The 21296-nt window shown below is 39.8% G+C and overlaps 1 protein-coding gene across 1 annotated transcript in view; it reads right to left on the bottom strand.

The window, feature by feature from the left end:
- LOC121621086 (growth factor receptor-bound protein 2) overlaps positions 1–19803 on the bottom strand; it is a 30061-nt gene extending 10258 nt beyond the window's left edge. The window contains exons 1-2 of the mRNA XM_041957396.1: positions 19667–19803; positions 17838–18087 (exon numbers count right to left, since the gene is read on the bottom strand). Coding sequence (XP_041813330.1) covers positions 17838–17915 — 78 coding nt within the window. The 5' untranslated portion in view covers positions 17916–18087; positions 19667–19803. The remainder of the gene's footprint in view (positions 1–17837; positions 18088–19666) is intronic.
- Between the last annotated feature and the right edge of the window lie 1493 nt (positions 19804–21296).

Genomic DNA, 21296 nt, shown 5'->3' with positions numbered 1-21296 from the left:
AGCAGCTCCAGCAGTGCTGTTCAGTTGACCTTTCACTCTGACCTCCCACAGGAACAGCAAACAAACAAACAATCAAAAAAGAAACTTGCTAACTGGATTAATTACTCTAAGTAGATTCAAGTACAAACACTGCTGTGAAGCAGACAGACTCAGCAATAGTGGCAATAAGGACAGGACATTTTTCATTTCATTGTCGTCAGGATGACAGCAGAAAGACTTTAGAGGGATTAGAACCACATTTTATCAACCCATCATGGTCAAATTAAGTCAAATAAATTAAGTCAACATAGTTGACACAACACTGATGAAAACAGAGCAACCTTTTACATTTAAGTGTTCACTTTTTAAATTATATAAATTGATCAATGATAAGTTTCACTACAATGCACTGTTAAGGAGAATCCTTCTGGCAGACAGCCATGAGTCCTTGTGAACTTGAATAACCTTAAATAATTACCCAGTCTACAACCGAAGCTAATAATAGAGCACAGCAGGTGCTGCAATATACTGAACCCCTAAGCTTGGATGAATTGCTAAGATGCTTAAGGAAATTCAAAAACAAGCCAGTATTTGCATGAGAGGTATCTGCATCCAACTTCCATTTTCAATGTCTGATGCCGCTTTTCAGTATTCTAGTAATACAATGCTGGTTATATTTTTGTGTGTATCTGAATGAGTTGTAATGGGATGTCTGAAATATTACAGTGCGCAGCAAAACTCAGCTGACATCCAAGTGAAACAAATTGGGGACACGTGTTGCAGTTGGAGAGATGTTCACACTGTTGTGGGTTGACCATGTCTCAATGACGCTGACAGCAGGGCAAACAGCAGCATGCTTGTTTAATGGAGCTCCTAAGGCTCCATTAAACAAACAAGAAAGAAACTTGTCCAGGCAAAATAAACTAGTGCATACATACAAAATCCAGGGCTCAATTCCAGCTTAGTACAGCAAAACAGTGCATCTGAGCATTGAACTATACTAAACTTATTGGTCTGGCTTCATCTCAAGAGTATGTGGAATTGTTCTTTGCAAGTTTGCTATTTCAGACACATTTCACTACTGAAAGCAGGTTGTAGGTTTGGTTTGAGGTGGGGGAACACCGCAGAGTCAGGGGTTTCTCAAACAGAAAAAGAAACAAAGAAAAAAAAAAAATCCAATCTTTTTGTGTATACATACAGTATATGTATAAATCATTATGAAATTAGTCAATCTGTCTCCCACAATGATAGTTAAACAAGCACATTAAATGCTGTGTTAATATAGTAGTCATTTATTATAAATGCCCTATAGGTGCTAGGCTGAGATCATATTGAGTTTCCCTAAAAGAGACCTAAAACGTAGTATTAAAGACAGCGATAAGGTGAATGAAAGCCACAGTAGCTGAACAAAGACACAGCTAATGTGTGAAAAGTGACATAACAGAACTCTGAGGGTGGAGCTTGAAGTGCTGACCAAGTACTTACAGCACTATCTTTCAGCTACCATTTTTAAAAATATTCCCCAGCTGCATATTAACTTATTTTTTGTTCACTGTGCTTCGACTTATCAACATGGAGTTATACAAGAAGGCACACAGCAAGTGGACCTATGACAAAGCCCCAAGTCCAAACTCATGCAAAAATACTGTGTAAAAACAGCTGTCACTTTTTCGTACACGGGTGGGCTAGTTTGCCTAAGCTTCGAAGGTGTATAGGTGGAAACGCAGATAATGGGCTCAAGAAGCTCAGCTTTAGACACTGTCCACAAAGCATTTACTGTTTTCACTACTGTGGTGGAGTCACTTTTCGTGATTTTGTTTAGCATAGCTTGGAGCATACAAGCTATGCTACACATAGCAGCATAATTAGCTCTACTAATGCCAACCTTCTATCAGTAAGATAATTATCATCCATTTGCTTTGGGTTTCTATTTTAAAAGGAAAAATTCTACTTTTTTGGAACTCTCATGTGTGTCCATTAAATACAAAGGTAATGTTAACAGCTGGAGCTTGGTTTAGCATGAAGACTGGTGACCGAGGCAAACAGTTAGCCTAGCTCTGTCCAGCAACAACAACAACACAATCCAACCACCAAGCACCTCTGGTTGATTAATACACTGTATTGTTTTTTTTAATTCGTACAAAAAATGAAGTGTTAAAAACCACGATATCCTGTTTTATGTCTGGTTATCAGACAGACTACTAGTAGGCTCTGAGCAATTGCCAGGCAACCAGCATTTTCATTACATACTGAGAATGTGTTTTACTGCTCTACTCCAGTACCATAAAGATATAGAAGGTAACAATGTCCCCATAGAAATATATATCTGTGCACTTATCATTTTTCTTTGGACTGCTTTGAGGACCGATAGGAAGCAGGATCTGCTTCAAAACTGAAGCTCAAGGATGGACTGATACTGACTTTAAACTTAAAACCCCCACGTTTTCTCATGTTTATGTTACTTTACTTTTTTTTTTTTTTTTGCTGGTTAGGCCTGTGGAATTTGGCATTAGCATGTTCTGTGGCTAATATGGCTTGTAGCATCTATGGTAGAGCCCCTTGCTGGAGCAATGCTGGTGTATTTTACATTGAGGAACAGTCAAGAGAAACGGTGTGAACGTTAAGCCTCATTTGAAGCCAATTAAATAACCAGAGTAGTAGGTTGGATGTCTTGCTTTTTGTGACCTAACGTTATCACCACACCTCAAACTGCAACACAAGCTCAGCTGGCTTTGTTGGTACACAAACCCCCCGTCTGCTGCGTTGGTATATGTGTCTGTTGCTGCCGTATGTAAATGTACTTGATAGACATGTGGTACACCGACTGCTGCACTCCTAAAATACACTTTGGGTTTCCTGCCAAATAAATGAGATGCCTAAGGAGCTTTTTTTTCCTTTCTTAAGACATGTTCCCTTACACTGCTAACAGAGTGAAAAGAAGCAGAATCATGCTTTGAGTGGAGTATCTTTAATTTTTGTATTATAATACAGACACCATGAAAAACAACAAAATAAAATACCATAATATAAAGTTTTAGGTCATATCGCACACCCCTACTTTGGAGTGACATCTGAACTCAAATGTTGGTGGCTCTCAAAACTGAAAGAATGGCAGTCCACAAGGAAAAGCAGAAATGAAATATTTGCTTGGCTGGCAGTTTTTTTTTTTTCAAACACAGAGAGAAGACAACCACAGCATTGTGTCTGTCTGTGCTACGTTTCTGTGTTCCAAGCCGAGCCAGCATTGTGCTGTTGAACTTCTGTGGATGATACGCATTCCCTCCCTCTCTCTGAAGATTTTTTTTTTTTTTTTGTCTTTTTAATCTGATTGAGCTACAATAGTTGTAGGAGTTTCCATTTGAGAGGCTAAGGTCCATGCCAGGGATTATCTCCTCCCCAGCTGCCACTGTAGACTCCCTCCTCCCACTGTCTCTCTGACACACGCAGTAAAATATAGTATAATATTATAGCACTTCCACCCACGAAACCATGTGTGACACTAACCACAGGTAGCCATCATTCACAAGAGCCCAATTTCCACAACTACCAATTCTATAAAACCATGACGGTATGCAAGATTTTGTGCAAATCCATCTGATAAACAGGGTTGCTAAATTTCAAAGTCATTAACAATTATCCCAAATTATGCTTTCTTTAAAGTGGAGATTCATTTAGGCCAAACAAAACTCCTGCAAAATAATAGGATTTCTTCTATTCTATTATGTCATCTGATGAAAATGCAAGACAACAACTCACATATTATTTTCACCCATGTTCACTGTCTGCACCAAAGCAGGGCAAACATGGATTTTTGCTGGCTCTTCACTTTGACTTGGATGTGGTCTTAAATGACGACCACGAGAAGATTAGATTAAAATCCTTACTTTCGCTTTCCTAAAACTGAATGTCACAAAGATATCCAGATATAACATTTAGTATGTGGATAAAAGAAAAGCCTTACTAAAGAAGGCATTATTACACAAGGACCGACTTACTAAGCACTGCTGAACATGCAATGTCGATAGAGAGTGAGGTACATAGGGAAACAAACAGCGGGGGCGGAGAAAACGAGATGCTAAATAAAACACATGTCTGCACAGTCCACACGGCACCGCAATAAATCAGAAGCAGGGATTACCCCTCAGTGCAAGTTAATCTGAGCGTGCGGCAGATCAGCCAGCTAGAAAGATAGACAAGCTAAAGCGTCATCAGGACTTCAGAGGCCAAAGCCTGTGGGGTCTGCCACCAAGTTTAATGAAACTGATAGAGCCCCTTCTGCTGTCTGTATGCACACCAGGCGGCAACCATAACAACATGACATGACACAACAACAAGGTACCTGGTAATATGCTAAGTCAAAGTTAGCCACTGGTAAGAAGAGCCAGTGGACCAAAGCTGAGAGGAAATAAACATTTTAAGGAGACCCACACAGCATATTGGACACCAGGAGTAGCACACAGTGCAACATAAATTATTCCATGGCGTCAGATAGATCAGATAAGGAAGTGATTCTTTTTAAGTCAAGAAGGAAACACATTAGCATAAAATTTGGCCACAGTTTATGTGCTGACAGAGAAAGCGCGTATACACACACACGCACGCACACACGCACACACACACCACAAATCTAGCAATTTTATAACAGTACAAACCTATTTCTATTTCTGGTCAAGACGTCCAAAGATTTCAGAATTTGTACACACCCTCAAAAAGCTGGTATGGGGAAAGACAATATTGAGCCATAAGGTGGGCCTGGCTAACACCCCCACCCTCCAATGAAAAAGACAAAACAGTGATGTTTGTGTGACAAGTGATGATTTTTGGGTCAGCAGTTGAGGTTAAGCAAGTAGGGGTTATGGCTAGGTTTAGGGTAAGTCTCTAGGAAATGAACGTGAGTCTATGTAACATACCCAAAAGTGACCTAAGTGAAGGAATGTGTGTGTGCGTGCGCGTCAGTGCCAACTGTGTGGATGTCCTGCAGGAATGGAATCTGAGGCCTGGTATTTTGACATACTGGCAGCAGAAGTGACCCTGTGGTGGCACCAGATCTTACACTGGGGACTAACTGATTTCCCCCCTAAACAGTACAGTATCGAGGACAGTCCTACAGAGACTGTAGGATCAAGTCTTTAAAAAAGGCAGGTTATGTGTTGGTGTAATAATTATACACACCCTGACTGTGTTATCAAAGACAGATAACTGTGCTGCCCTTGATAGACGGATATGGCGAGAAAGCCATTTAAAATCACAGCAGGTTTAGGGGTGTGCTGGGGTGGGGCGCATGGCATTAAGACCCAGACTAGCCCACTTTTGTGCTTTGTTTAGCAAAACAGGTCTAGAAAAATAAATAAATAAATAAAAGCCGTCAAAATGAGTCTGACCTCCTTTGCTCCCAGCAGGGAGGCTGCAGACTGGGATCAGAGAGGCCACGAGTGCCACCCAGACACAGAAAGACACAGAGAAAGAGATTACATTGAATTCCAGTAAATGAAGGCTTGTAACACTCTTGTAATTAAAATAATGCTTAAGGCCATTACCACATGGGGAGCCCCCCCACCCCCACCCAACTCTCCTACAGGAGGTACTTGTCACTTCTTTACAGAGGTAAAGAAGTGACACTACAACACCCCCACTGTTGCAGGTGCAAAACACACTGAACAGTGAACTTAATATTTTCTGATATTTTTAAAAACAACTTATTGTAAGCTTTAAAAACACCTGAACCATTCTATATCACCACACATTTTGAGACTCACAGTGGTCTAGTCAATCTTTAACGTAAATGATAAATCTGAATTCAAATATATATTTGAATTGTTAAAAAATCCATTCATTCGACTGGTTTTATGACTCCGTCACAGTGCAGCCGTCACAGTGGTGCTGCTTTTTTTTTCTTTTCACATAGTTTCTGTCGTCTAGTAATCACTGTTTTTCTTACTGGGACAATCTGTCAAAGTCTGGTGTATTTCAATCTCTGTGGTCATAATGTCAGGTGAGATATGAAAATGTTCCTGCTCTACACGCCATTTCCTACGCTGTGCAAACGCCTGGAGACATTAGATTGTCATTCAACAATACGCTATAGGAAATTATTTTATTTGTTTAATGTATAATGTGTAGGGACAAAGATATTTTAAAAGACACATTTTGGTTAAAATAGTAGACAAAATGTATGTCATTCGTGTTAATTTTCTCTCAAATGGACAATTTTGCAGCCCTAATGCTTACAGCAGGAGAAAGATGAGAAGCAAGTTTACATGGACTGGAATATAATTTCAATCTGTTTAAAATGCATCATACTGAAGTACAAAAAAACTAAAGTACATAAGTGAGTATTTTTATTTAAGTAGATGGGGAAAAACAGGGAAAGTCGAGCATCATATTAACAGTATCAAGGAAAACAAAATTACACAAAACATTGTATGAAATCTTCACCATCTTTTGAACTAAAGTATCCAGGATACAAAAGTCAGTGCTGGGGGATAAAATAGGTAATCCCACAGTTATACTCTAGATTTAAAAACAAAAAAAACACACAAAAAAACCCTCATGACAACTGAACAAGTCAAAATGCCTAAAAAGATGATGAACCCACCAGCCAAACCAGATGGGTGGTAAAGTCTAATCAAAGCCTAAGTGTGATAACTCCCCCCACTCCTCTCTCTCCTCAACATCAATTTGACTCAGGCGGCTGGGGGTAGAACCCTCTCTTACATCATGATGTTGTTTATCACAGCTTGAATTCTCAGTGCAGTTTATGCTTTAATGACTCAAGCTTAAAAAGAAAAAAGTGACAAAATCTGTTGTGCAGTAAACAGATGTGACAGCTTAGGCAGATGTGTGCATTTAGGAACAACTGTTGCAGTTATGTCGCATTAATAACGGGCTTGTTGCCCTCTGTTACCAACGTGAGCTTTACTGGCTGTTGAAGAAATGAACCAAACATACACCATTGGCACCCAATTCAAAGTCGGTGCTTATGATTCCTGACCTTCTCAGTTATGCCAAGGAATATATGTTAGTATGGCCACATCAGGCATGTATTTATAATACATTAAACAACCTACTTTTTGACTTTCTCATTTATGGCTGATGCAGAGTGGCAACTAAAGTGGTGTACAGAGGGGAAAAAAGCAAGAGGATGATAACTTTCGGTTTAAATACAGCTGTCAGTGACTTTATGGCACATCAGGAGGGAGTGGTGTGGAGATGAGAAGGAGTGAGATCTAATTACAGCTCTCTGACTCAACACTCAGAGGAAGAGCAGTGAGAAAAGAGGCAGAGGGGGCAAGGGAAGAAGAGCAAAAAAACAAGGCACAAACCGTGACAGAAGCCAGACCAAGAGAGATGAATAAAAGCATGAGAAAGCGACGGAGTGAGAGAGAAAAAGCATAAGACAGAGGACCACTTTGAAGAATCACACTCCTTGTGATCAGCTTAGGAAAACTCCTCAGGGGCAAATTGCATAAAATGAGGGCATCTCTTTTTCAGAGCAGCCAAACTAGCTATGTTTTATTCTGTGGAGTGCACTGTCCTCCATCTGCGGTGGCTGGCTAGCTAAATACCCTTTCGTGATACCCATCAATCCCCTGAAAGGGAAAGTTGTCGTTTCATTCCCACACTGTTCCCCTTAGATGTAACATCTAACCTGTCCAGCCAATGAAAAGTCATTTCTTCCTCCTCTTTGCATTACATAAAGAATGGAGATGATGTGAAGAAAATGATACTGGTAACACAAAAAGAGAAATGGAAAATTTCATCATCAACTCATGCATTGTAAAGGTTAATATTTGTAAGGATGGTGTTTTATATGTGAAAGACGCAGTGATGACATTGAGTTAGTCTGAGTGACAAACATCCTAATATGTTTATTTCCAGGGGTGGTGATCAAAAAGACCCAAGCTGACCTAATTCCAGCTTTAGATGGCTGCTTATAATAAACCACAACACTTGCCTCTGCTGGATTACTGACTTAAGAGCATGTCTATGGTGCTTACCTCTTTAAGCATATACTCCACTGGTTATCTTTTAATGATTAGAAAGGGTTAGGAGGAAGCACCTTATTAAAGCACTCAGAACTGTCATCTTCTCTTAATGTGGGAATGTGTATCTGGGCCAACTATGTTGGAGTTAACAGTTATAGTAATTGTTTAGTTTGAGTTTTAAAAAAATTAAAGAAGTTACAAAACAGACCATTGGCTGTCTTTGCTGCCAGGACATGAATGGTGAACTGAATCAGAGCTGCATGCATCACCTGCATGGTCAGTTAGTCAACAGGAAATGACTTTAACCCAACTTATCAGAACTCCACTCTACTGTCATCTTTTCCCAGCTTCAGCACAGCATGCCTTAGCCATGCCATGACATGCCAAAATCATGTACAGCAACTACATTAAAACTACTGATGGGTCAACTAATTTACATTGATCACTGCATTACAATGCAATGTTCTTCTGGGAAGCATTGGGTCCTGGCATTCACGTGGACGTTACTTTAAAACGTACCACCCACATGGCAACCGTACTACCTGATGGTAGTGGCCTCCCCCAGCAGGCCGATGCGTCCCACCACACCACAAAAACTGCTCGGGAATGGCTCAAGGAACGCAACAAACCAGACTCCAAACTCCCCAGATCCTAATCTAATTGAGCACACGTGTCCACGCCTGACAGGTCAGAGCTGTGTTGACAGCACAATGCGGACCTACACAATATTAGGCAGGTGGTTTTAATGTTGCGGCTGATCAGTATACATTTCAACTCAGTCCCCAACGTATATTCTCTGCCTTTAACAGCTCATCTTCTCTGTACAATAAGCTGTAACATAGATATAAACCAAGAAATTGGTATGGTCATTATTTAGGAAAAGACTGAATGAAATCTTGTCCCTTTACCACAGAGGGATACAATTCATTTGAGCGTCTACATGTACACTACTTTGTGATAAATATCCCACAATGCTATGCATTTTATGGATATGAAAATAACAATCATGTAAAATGTGTTAGTGATGACACAGAACTCTAATGATTAATAAGTATATGAAATGTCAATTCACTGCTCACAATAAACCAGGGTCCATTATACAGGGAGTAGTCAATGAGTGAACAAGTTATTTCAGACCCAGCCGTCTGTCGACTGCATACATCGACTACATACTCTCAAATGTTCTGTCAAGTGCCTCAATACAACCTGTACTGCTGCTGTTCTTTGCATAAGGTCTACAGACTGCACCTGAGGGCAGACAATTTACTGCTCTAACAACCTGTGAGCAAGCAAGGCCACAGAAATAGAGGGAGCAAGTGTGTCAATTTAAGAGAGAGGGTTGCGACTTCAGCGCCAGCAGCAGGCATGTGTGCTGACATATTAAATCATGCCCAGTTGGGCAACTATTGGGCCAGAGTGGGAAGTTGCTGGGACAATTAAGCGTCAGCCTGCTAGACCTAATGCCATGTGTAGACTAGTAGCAGATGCCTCAAATACACAGACACACACAAAATAGCACAAAACAACGAAAAGGGAGAAAGGCAGGAAATAGTTCATGCAAACACACTTTCCTCCATTACTGAGCTAAGGCAATATTTGCAGTTTCCACACCTCCCTCCATTGGCCCTGTGAACTGCAGCATGTTGGTAGTGGCGTCACTAGCAGAGAGAGGTCTTTATTCTTGCTATTTTAAAGCAGACTGCATGTTTTCCCTCGCAACTATCATCTTTTGCCTATTTCTGCTTTATGAAATAAAATCAATTTACAAATACAGGTTATATAAACAACTAGAGTAACATCTGTACCAGAGTGCTGCAGGGGTATTATTCTTACTTAAAATACTGAACGACACTTTATCAGACTCATTTATTTTAGTTTTGTGTTAAAGACTGCCTGTAATTTCAACAATTGTTGAGGATCATAGTGTGTCCTGTGGCTGTATTTCATAACAAAGCCTCAAGAAAAGGTCTTCTTATGGTCGCAAGGCCACGCTGTTACACTGTCACACTGACAAAAGAGAGAAGAGAGGAAAAACAGAGTCAGACAAATGTACTTATCTAAGCTTTCTCTCCAGAGATTCAGCACTTAATTAGAAAATAGTCTGCTCTTATGCAAATGTGAACTGAACACACAGTCTCTTGGACTCCAGTGAAATCCTACAAGGCCTCTGGCAGTGTAAGTAGGGTGAGTCTCAGTTCTATCAAAACCTGCACAATGAGCAACATAGCAGCGATTTATTGACCCCTCAGCTCCGCATAGTCAACTGCTCTGCTGCTTTACACAGACAGCCAAGAAATCTGCAGAAAAACACTGCCGAATTGAACTTAAAGGGTTTGGAAAGGGAAAATCAAATAGTGGGATTTGGATCTGGATTGGAGCTCAAACTCTAATGACGGATTATGAGTCTATAAAGTGAGGTTTGGATTTTCAAGACATTCAGGCATCACAAGGCAGTGCTGATGCAACTCTTCTGCTCTTCATTGGTCAAGTAGATGGGGAGGGGAAATCAATACCCTAAGCACTAATAGGCGATGAGGGAGCCATTAATCAGGGAAGGGGGGGGGGGGCTTCACAGAAAGTGTTGAAGCAACTGGCTAAAACCTCCATCTTCCTCCATATCACAACCCCTAAAGAGGGATAACATGTCTGTCACAGGGTGACTTCAAAAATGGTTCCTGAACCAAAAATGTTTTTACTATAATTGTCTTGCAAGTAATTCGATCACTAAATTCTAACTGTCTGTGTCAAGAAGGACTGGGCTTCTGCTTCTCTGTGTAAATTCAGTGCTGTGGTGTCGTGGGTGCGCGCTGCAGAGTTGCTGGAGTTTGCTGTGGAGACACAGGAAGTTGCTGGGGGTTGGAAGACACATCAAACCGGATGTGAAACAGCTAAGCTGCGGCATAAGTAAAGATACAAGGACACACTTGAGTTAGGACAGACTAGACAACTTTACCACAGATTCTAACTCCAGCTTGACTCTGGACTTGAAAAGGTTTGGGGGAGCAGGATGACTGGGTCCAATATAGCTTTTACCATTCTGCTGCACTCCAGTTTAATGGTTCTTGGCCACGCAAGCCTCTTCACCAAGTCTGTCTTTTTTACTTTCAGGGTTTTAGTTTTGTGTTGTTTCATTGCAATTTCAGTGAATAAATATTTAATTTCTCAGTGTAATAATAGTTTACATTTACAGCAGTTTGACATTTGCCTCCTATAGTTACAAATGACTGTCTTACAGTTCCATAAAGGCCTTGGCTCTATTGGTAATCTATTGGAAAGCGCTCATTCAGTCCCTGGGTTGACTATAATTGGAGTTTTATGGCATACTATTTCATTAGTGGCTGCAGTATAACAGAGGTTAAATAGCAATAGCTTTGAATCTGTAGACGACAGTTTGCAGAAGTAGCAAGTTGGAAAGGCGGATCTTAGACCATGCTACACGGGCAGAGTTCAAAGATCTGTTGATGGGATCTAATTCTGTTGGCTAGCAGGGCTGTTAATCTTTATTTATTTAAGGAGGAAATGAGAACAAGTGCACAGTGCTCAGGGCAATGGCCAGATTCTACTGTGGCCTGCACTCGCCTGCTACGTTGCCTCTAGATTTGCTTTCTGACGCAGAAAGTGAGCAGAATAAGAACAGGCTAAGCACAGAAAATTGTTGACTTGATTATAAAAGTGTTCAAACAATAACTGAACAGCTGGCTGATTTGTATTAAATTTATGCTCATGTGACAAGAGACAAAGAGACCCGTCAAAGACCTGTTTACCTGCCATTATTTCAGTCATACTGCTCTGTTCAAATGCTACAATAACAGGCCAGGCTCATACATCTGAAACCTGTTATAACAACGAATTTCTAACTTCAATAAATGACTTTTCAATCATGATAGTTATTCATCTCCAATAATGATCTACCAAGGTCAAATATTACTTGTAAGCAAGTCAGAGTGATTTTTCCCTGGCTGTTCCATTTCAAGAGCACATTTCAACTCTGAGTATGCCGAGCAGTAATGCTAAGAAGTGTGTGTTTGCAGATCTCGCTGTTCAAAGTCAATGTTTGAATGTGCATGACATAGTCAAGCATCAGCACAAATGTTACAAAAAAAATGATCTTAAAGTATACAGTTCAAGAAAGATCTTCTCACTAGCTGTGGCAATTTCCCCTTTTTGTCTATGCATGATGGAAGATCACATTATGAAACTAGTCTGCAGTATGCAAATTAGTCATGGGCCCACGCACATTTGTACTGTAAGATATTTTACAAACAAGCCCACGCCTCAATTCTTTTATATATATAATATTTCTGCATCCAGAAATTAAGACTCAAATAACAATTAGGCTTTATGTAGAGATTAGGGGAGAAGCTAAAACAGTTAAACAACTCAAAACTGTTTGTAAAGATAAAACAGAAAGGTGGTTGCAACAGCTCTGTATGACATTTACTGATAAAGAACAGAAGTTACGCGTAGCGTGAAAGCACACACACACCTAATTATAAGATTAGATATATTGTATTGAAGATTAAACTGCTCTGACATTAAAAGATACTAGATTCATAAAAAGGCGAGCTAAAGGCTACTCGACAGCTGTTTTTCATATGAAGAAAGACTTGGTGACGGGTTGGAGCCTCTGTTGTACTGTAACAGTTTGCTTCACTACTCATGAACTGGCAAATGAGACCAGTAAATGTTCGGGTATGACTCAAGGCTGCACAGTAAGAGGGGAGCCTGGACTGGTCAACCAGTTGTGTGAGTCACAATGACACAGAGATTGCTAACTGGCTGACAGTTGTGGACAATATATCTTGGTGGCACCTGACAAGACAGGCTTCCTTTCACCTAATAAATGCCTTCTATTGTGTTATAACACAGTAACATTATGAATAAAAGCAGGAGTTGCTGAACAAAGTGCACTCAAATGTGTGTAGTGAGGAAAATAACCGATTTAGCATCAATACACAGACCTCATTAATTGGAATACTGGATAGAACAGAAATTACATTTGATATCATTTTCATCTTCCTTAATGCTGGACAAACTGGCATGTCCCATCTGTAATCACCCATCTTTGTGGGTATTCTGACAAGTGATAAAAGCATCAGCACTTACACACATCAGGATGATTAAATAGTCGGACACAACAGGATTTCATGTCCCTGACACAACCTTTCTATCCCCTCAGTGGCAGACCACTGGATAAATGCTTATATAAAAGGCCTTTTCTAAAGGCAACTGAAACAAGGTGGGACACTGCTGTATGGCATCAAGCCTGAGCTGGAGCTGCCTAATATTTGGGCTTCATCATGAGCATTTTAGTGAGTCACTCAAACTGTAACTATACTGCTGGCGCTGATGATACTTGCTACATAGCCTACTGTGTCTCCAGTACCAAACCATAATGGCTTCCTTTCAACTATGTATACTAAGTGGAGATTTAAAACATTTTTTTTACAATCACTGGAATGCTGACGACAGTACCCAACTGCCTATTTGAGTGGAGTAGATGGACAAAGTGAAAAACAGATGTTCCTGTATGCCAATGTGAGGCCTAGACTTAGCAACACATCCACTATCTCCCAGTGACACTGAAAATGGTGAGAAGTTAAGGATGCTACATACAAGGGAAGCCTTAACACGGGCTTGCTCTCTAATCAGAGGGACCCTTTGTCCTAAGAGCAGAGCTGTTTAGTATTAGTATCAGCAGACACATAGCACCGGTGATGGGAGCAAAGGAGCCACTGTGACAACACTCCACCTCAGAAAAGGTTTCTTTTAGATGTACTACTCCAAATGCTTGTGTATAACATGCTGTACAGCATCACCTAAAGCTACAAACAGTTCTAAAAAACAGAGCCAGCTTGTTTGGTTGTTTATGTTTGCAAATCTGTAGAGTGTGTTCTTTTATAAGTGGTAATGTTGTCATTTGACAGCAGGATTTAGTTTAGTATTATTGATGTTACAACCGTTATGTAACCAAATAGCTAACTGTTCTAAAAAGCAGAGTACAAAGAGCAAAGTGAGATTGTGAGAGAGAGACACAGACCAACCTGATGGTTTATTTAGCACTGATTGCTTTGAAGTAACTAAGTACTGCACAGAAATTAGCAGAAAAAAAATGTGTAGCAGCGACAAAGGTAGCACACACAGCTAACACCAAGCTAACCAATAGCATTCTTTAAAAGGTACTGGTCAGTTCCATTGCACAAGATGCTCTTCAGTACTTTGGAGACCAGGACATTTTAAACTTAACAAAAAATGTGCAAAAATTAGCAGGTTTTCTCAGATTAACTTGCTGCAAATTAACTTTTTTGTAGCACAATGTGTATGAAAAAAATCAGAGATATCCTGGTGGGACATGATAACTAGTTTGAAAATAACTGTTGGATCAATCAATCAAAATTCATTATCAAAATGATTTTGAGCTGCAGTCATATAGTTACATGCTAAATAAGGTGTAGCGTGGGTCCACCTGTGTACCAGGATGTTTCAGAGTATGACAGGAGCTTGTTCCATCCTGTTTCTCCTAAGTTACCTGAGGGGAAACATTCAGACTTGAGACTAATGTATGAGTACTGTGAGGAGGAACAAAAGAGGAAAACAGGATGAAAGAAATGGAGAGGGGGGATGGTATCTGACAGACATCAAGCCGATGCATTCTGTCTCAAAAAGTGAACTAGTCCTTTGGGCTAAGCAGCCAACAAATGATTCAGATGAAATGTGGACAGTGCTAGAGGCAACATTCATGCAGGCTTTCCTTCCCCATTTCAGATTCATTCTCTGTCCAGAAATAACCTGTAAAGCATTTTTTGTAGCTCTTAAGGTTGTGCACATACAGCACATTACCCACTTGCTGGTTCAAATATGTCAGGCCAGGGCATACAATTTTTTTTTTAATATTAAAGCAGGGCTGCACAGTGCAACATATATGTTGCATATATGCCATGCACCAACAAAAAAAAATCAGTCTACATGATTAATGAAATAACTGCAGTAACACCTGTGTGATACTGCATTTGCTATGTGTGTGTGTGAGACATGAGAAAAGGTACTAAACGCTTGTCTGGACGGAGGTCTTTTCATTCATAAACACGGTTTTAAAATAAAAACGTAGATGTAGCCAGAGCTAATTGTTTGTGTGTGAGGTGAATTGATGTTGCATCGACATTCTATTTGGTAGTTGTGGTCTGTTATGTTATAGTTGTACTGCTTGTTTAAGTGTAATCAAGAAAACCTTGAAAACTTGAAAAGGTTGAAAGGTTGAAGGTGACCTGTATGCACATTACTGTTTCTTGCCTTGCTTTAGGTGATGGACTGCACTATGTGTGGTTGTTTTTAGAGATGGTATCAAATGTTTTGTACTCATGACACAATTTTGTGGTCTACGCTACACAACTTTCAACCTCTGCAGCACCTGTGCTATGTTCAAAACTAATTAAGGTACAGTCCTGTAAAACCATTGTGTGTAGCACTGCTGGGCATCAAAGTCGGACACTACTTCACACATTGTGGCAACTGTACCAGTTAATTTAGCATGTCAGATGTCAAGAGGGAGTGGTGATGTCATTTATTCTGTGAGACAATTAAGATGTGGAAAAAAGGATACGGCTATGTCTGGAATTACAAAATTAAGTATAGATTTTGTCAAACCTCTTAGTGCCAAGTAGAGCCTCATACATTGGATAAGACTGAATCTGAAAAATGAAGCTTTTGTGATTTTCATTTTAACACAAAATTCTACATGCTTTTCATGTAGCGCACACACACTGAGGCTCTAGGGAACAGAATCTTTGTGAAGGAGTTGGAAAATGCCTTAAAGCATCTTGCAAGACGGGGGGGAAAAAAAAAACAAGAATTGAGAGCAACAACACGTTACACATATGAGGAACTGAGAAGTACAGTTTAGGCTTTTAAATTTCGCAAAAATTAACAAGACATAAGATTAGATTGTAAAACATATAATACAGAATATTCAGTTTAGTCTAAATTACCCAGGCACGAACAGATCATCTTTAATTATGTCAATTAAAGGAAAAAATCTGTGGCATTTCCCATTAACATCTTGGCTGGAACTCTGCCATTTGGAAAAAAGCTCAAGATTTTCCAACAGACTAGCTGGTGAAATTACAGGAAAAGTACAGTACTTTCTCTTCTCATATGCAAATGTAATAAGAACTTATATTTAACTCAGTGTTTCCTAAGCTGCCCCCCCTAGGCCCCCCTGGTGAGATAAGAAATCTTTTCAAAACTCCCTCCTCAAAAGGGGAAAAAACAGCACACATCCCCTGATAGAACAGTCAACTCATCCATGACAGCTGAGCTTATATTTCATATATGTATGTGTATAATAGTATAAAGTGCTTCACCACATTGATGCAAACTGTTTTAAAGCATTCTTGTATGCTACCAAATCATTAGCACAGGGGCAGTGTCATCTCACATGGACTAAATAGCAGAGCTAAGATCACATTTTTGTAGGAGGTATCTTAAGACAGTAAAACTATTTGGAGGATACTTATTTACTGCTCACCGCTGATTTCTTATCACTAGCTACAGTTCTCTACAGTTCCCGTCTACATTCAGCATATTTTAATCTTGGACTTAGCAGTAAGGGTGACAACATTTATACTCGAAATTGGATTATATTGGAATAAATTAAATTAATATGACTAAATCCCTATTTATGTCTATGTTATATTGCATCACAACAATTTTCCATCTACCTGCATGTCTGGTAAAACAGACGTTGCCTGTAAAAACAATTTATTGTTATGATCAAAACAGAATGATACGTTACACTGAACATACACAAAGATCCGTGGTTCTTTAGAAATGTATCTTTTAAATAAGGAGCTATTCACTCTGCGGGCAGTCCTTTTCTTAGTAAAATAATGACTGACCGTAAAGCCACGAAGGAGAAAAAGGAATTCTTACAGTCATACATTATCAAAAGAATGTTTAAAAATGAGTATTTAGCTGGAGACATTTTCTTAGAAATTAAGGAAATACGAAAGTTTATCTAATTTTTCTGCACTGTCACCCCTGCATCCTGCCCATCGTGGCTATGACCCTAAACAGAGGGATTATGATGATTGCATTTAAATCCTAAGAGAATCGTTGTGTACGAAAATTGCAGCATGTACTTTCTAATATCTTGGCTATCTCATCAAGGTCAGAGAATGAGATAGACACGTTTCAGGCGACCAGAAAGCATAATGCTTTGAATAAGCTGCTCATGCCTGGGGATCTGGGCAAGCCTGTGTTTTCACAGAGAGCACTGCAGGTATTTCATAATGGAACAAACACCTTGCATCTATTGCCTCCTTAATCACTGGGCCTTCTGCATTGCAGTTACTTCTTTGGAATACATACAACAGGCAACACAGCATCTAAGCTTAAAATGATGATCCGTTGTCACATATTATCACCATGTGCACCATCACATGATGCTGTAGTGTTTTGGATTTTAAGACTATAGGTCAAGCCTGCTGATCTTTTTCTATTTAAATGTGGGTTTAAGTTAGACAGATACATATCACATGAATATGGCAGTGTGTAAAATTCGACAAAATAAACAAAACAACACAACACAAATTAACAAACAACATGAACTTCCTTAATGTACGACACAGACTTACCGCTGTAGCTTTATTTGGGTGATGATTTTAATTCTACAGGTTTTCTTTGTTTTCAATAAAAAAGACATTACTGCCTGAAACTCTCTCTCTCACACACACACTTTCATTTAACACAGACCAGGTATGGTTACCTATACAGGAAATAAACCTACAGCAACAAAATGTTTTCCGGCATGTCATACTTATGAGTAATACAGACAAGTCTGTATATTTATTAAACCATCAACTGGTTGTCACTTACCTTGAGGATGTCGCCACGCTTGAAACTAAGCTCATCATCAGCAGTAGCTTTGAAATCGTATTTGGCAATGGCCTCCATGGTTGTTGTTGCGTGCTGGAAAACTGCTTGCAGTTGTCTCGCAGGGACTGAATAAAAAATAAAAACACTTATCCAGGCTTCTGTGGCCAGATGCTTCTCTCCGAGTCTCTCCTCCCGTCTATGACCCGCTCCTTTAAGGCTTAGACCTCACATAAAGGTTACAGGAAGGTACCTGTAAAAAAGAAACAATGTGGTATTCAGTCACACTAAAGATGTAGTGTAGTGCAACAACTGCACAAGTGAGGCTTTTTAGAAAATAAATGTTGATATATAGGCAAATGTTTATTCTGAGAAATAAAGAGATGGTTGGTTTGGTCTGAACCTTAAGTATATCTGAAAAATGTTAGTATAATTTTGCCTTCGTCTGTATTCATTTCAATGCCTCTTCGTTACACTCAGAAAATGCTTTTTCCCTCATTGTTCTCCTGTAATCAGGAGAAAGTAATTTTGTGGTCTAGACATCACATCACATGCTTTGTTCTCTTAAGATCTTACAATATCAACCTGTGTGAAAAGGGGTAAAGGCCTTCTGTTGTTGCTGATGCTACTCTGGGCAACATTCAGAAGAGGACAAGAGGACTCTGATGCAAAGCTGAACATTATCAATGGCAATTCTTACTGACTTTCTTGACAGCCAACCACCTGGCCCAACCAGAGACAACTAAGTAGCCTACTTAAGCTGAGCCGACAGTGATACACTGGCTAAAGCTACAGTTGCTGAGATAAATAGATAAAGCTACGTTATCTCATTAAGTTGTTTGCTAACATGCTGGTTACCGTGCAGCTCTGATAGGTTCACACTAATAACATACAGCTCTACCTCTAATAATGCCATTAAATCTGACAGCCAGCCAGATGACAAAATAAGAATATCAAACTTCGGCCAATTATTTGCAAATGCTAACTTTTGGATTTTATGGCTTTTTTAAATAATAATCCATGTCATCTCGTCACAGATAATCTTAGCATGGATTGGCTCGAACAGTCACAGCAGAAGATGTAGGACACTTTGCTAGAAGTCATCTGACAGAACGACACAGTAAGGTCTCAAAATGGGACAGTAGACATTGTTTATGGGTCCACAACTGTCAACAACTCAACCCATGGCCGCTATATCTGAGGACAAATGAACAACAAAGCACGTCAGTGACAGGAGTAACGTTAGTCAGGGCAAAGTAATGAAAAAGGAAGCTGAAGTCCAAAGGGGGCAGACTGAAATAATCCTCTTTAATTTACAACCGTCTCAGGATTTTTTTTTTTACTGCCAGAACAATGTTGGAGTTCAACACCTAGTAATATGCCATTTTGAGCATCTGTCCGCGTTTTTAGCGTATTTAACGAGTTCGAGTGGATCGAATCCGTTCCAGCAAACAGCCTGCGCCCAGTCTTCTACAACGCTAGAGCTAGCATGCCGGCTAACGGTCGAGTAACAATAACGGCGATGCAGTGTGATGAACAAACTTAACCCAATTAATTTATCGCAACAGGCAAATTAACGATGACATTACTCAAAACAAGTGCCCAATGTAAGATAAACATGAGGTGTTTATTAACGGCCGAGGCCTGCAAGCTAGCTTCACGTTGGCAAATGTGAAAGGGAAGAAAACACCTTTTTTTTCATAGCGCAAGCTGTTGTTGCTAGCTTAGTGGCACAGTTAGCCCAGCTAACGTTCCTGAACTTGCCTAGCCTGCGTCGTGAGAGGAAAGAGCGCACAAGTTTTACGTGAGGAGAAAGAAAACGGAAAACTCACCACTCGAGAGATTCCGTTTCGATGCTGCCACCGTGACAAACAAAAACCCTGTCGTGTATTTATCCACTCCCTGTTTCCTCTTGAGAGGCAACAAACGATGTACGTCTGATGTCGCTTACACCCCGTCCTCGGAGCCTAAACGTAGCTACTAGCATAAGGTTTACGACGTTTATTTCCGCTTCCTTCCACAGTGCGGGAGCTCCTCCCTGTCAGTCTGTTCCACTCGTCTGCCAAAACGCATCACAGAACTGTTGCTGCCGCCTGCAACTGCCTTTAATTATCCCCATAATTATTATAAGTAGCTTAATATTAATACATATTATTAGTATGCCTGTGAACTGTGTGACACCATCTATCTATCTATCTATCTATCTATCTATCTATCTATCTATCTATCTATCTATCTATCTATCTATCTATCTATCTATCTATCTATCTATCTATCTATCTATCTGTTTTGTGTTTCAGTGACATTATAATTACAGGGTTAAACCATATATAATCCGTTTTACTAATTAATATATTATATTAAAATATAATACTAATACTAGTATTAAAGACATAAGGTGAGGGGAATATAAAGCCAGATAAGGCTGGAGCATCCTTATGCTTTAAGATTCCTGGGTGTCAAACTGAATTGTTGCCACATCAGTGATAAAATACACAGAGCAAAGCACCATCAAGTGTCTTGGTGGCTTCTATCAGAAAGTTACTGAGAGTGTTTGATAAAATAAGTGATATAAACCACCTGTTTCCAGCCGGTACTCTGCTGTTTTATCTCATTAAAAAAAACATATTATTGGCAAATTCAAGAATTATGACTGGACATGTCATAAACAAAGCAGCCACCTTACACAACCACTGCCTTTGCTGATATTCTAGGCGATTTTCCCCTCAAAAAAGTAGCTTATAATAAACTTCTTCCGCTTACATGTTGCTCGCTGTTACCTTTATCCCACCACAGAGCCCACTATTTGGCAAATACTTGGCAGTCTTTCCTTGTTTTCATTTTTTGGACATCTGCTTTTAATTCTGGGCTGTCTGTGACAACGGGGCCATTTAATTAAATACCTTGACAATGCTGACACCTAGTGGCAAGGTTTGACCCTAGACAAACAGCGTGAGTGCTGCGGCAATCATGCCAAAAGTTCCCATCGGCGAGGCAAAGACTTGCGTGATAAATACAGAGATGTCGCGAGGACTGTGTCGATGTGAGACAACTTTAAGGCTACATCTGGACTCCCTACTTCACTTTAAGTCAGACAGTGTCAGGTGCGGCAACTTTTCACCCTAGCAGAATGACGAGGTGTGACGTCGGCTCCACGTCTCCTCATAGGTGCGTTTTAGCTGTCGCGTGCGCGGATGGAGTCCTTCATAACACAAACACGCGCGCGGCGTTGCATCCCTGCGGTCAAATCCAGAAATTTATACTGTAAGATGGTCGTTTTTTGTTGTTAAAACTTCATGGATTATATCCGATTGGACTTTAATTTCGCTCGAAAAATGTTATGTAAGTTGTAGCTATTATTATTATTATTATTATTATTATTATTATTATTATTATTATTATTATTATTATTATTATTATTACACTGCAGACTGATTTAGAGGAGACAAAAAGCTATTTGGG

The sequence above is a fragment of the Chelmon rostratus genome, chromosome 17 (genome assembly GCF_017976325.1).
Source record: "Chelmon rostratus isolate fCheRos1 chromosome 17, fCheRos1.pri, whole genome shotgun sequence".
Classification (NCBI taxonomy): domain Eukaryota; kingdom Metazoa; phylum Chordata; class Actinopteri; order Chaetodontiformes; family Chaetodontidae; genus Chelmon; species Chelmon rostratus.
This window is presented reverse-complemented; position numbering and strand designations above follow the sequence as displayed.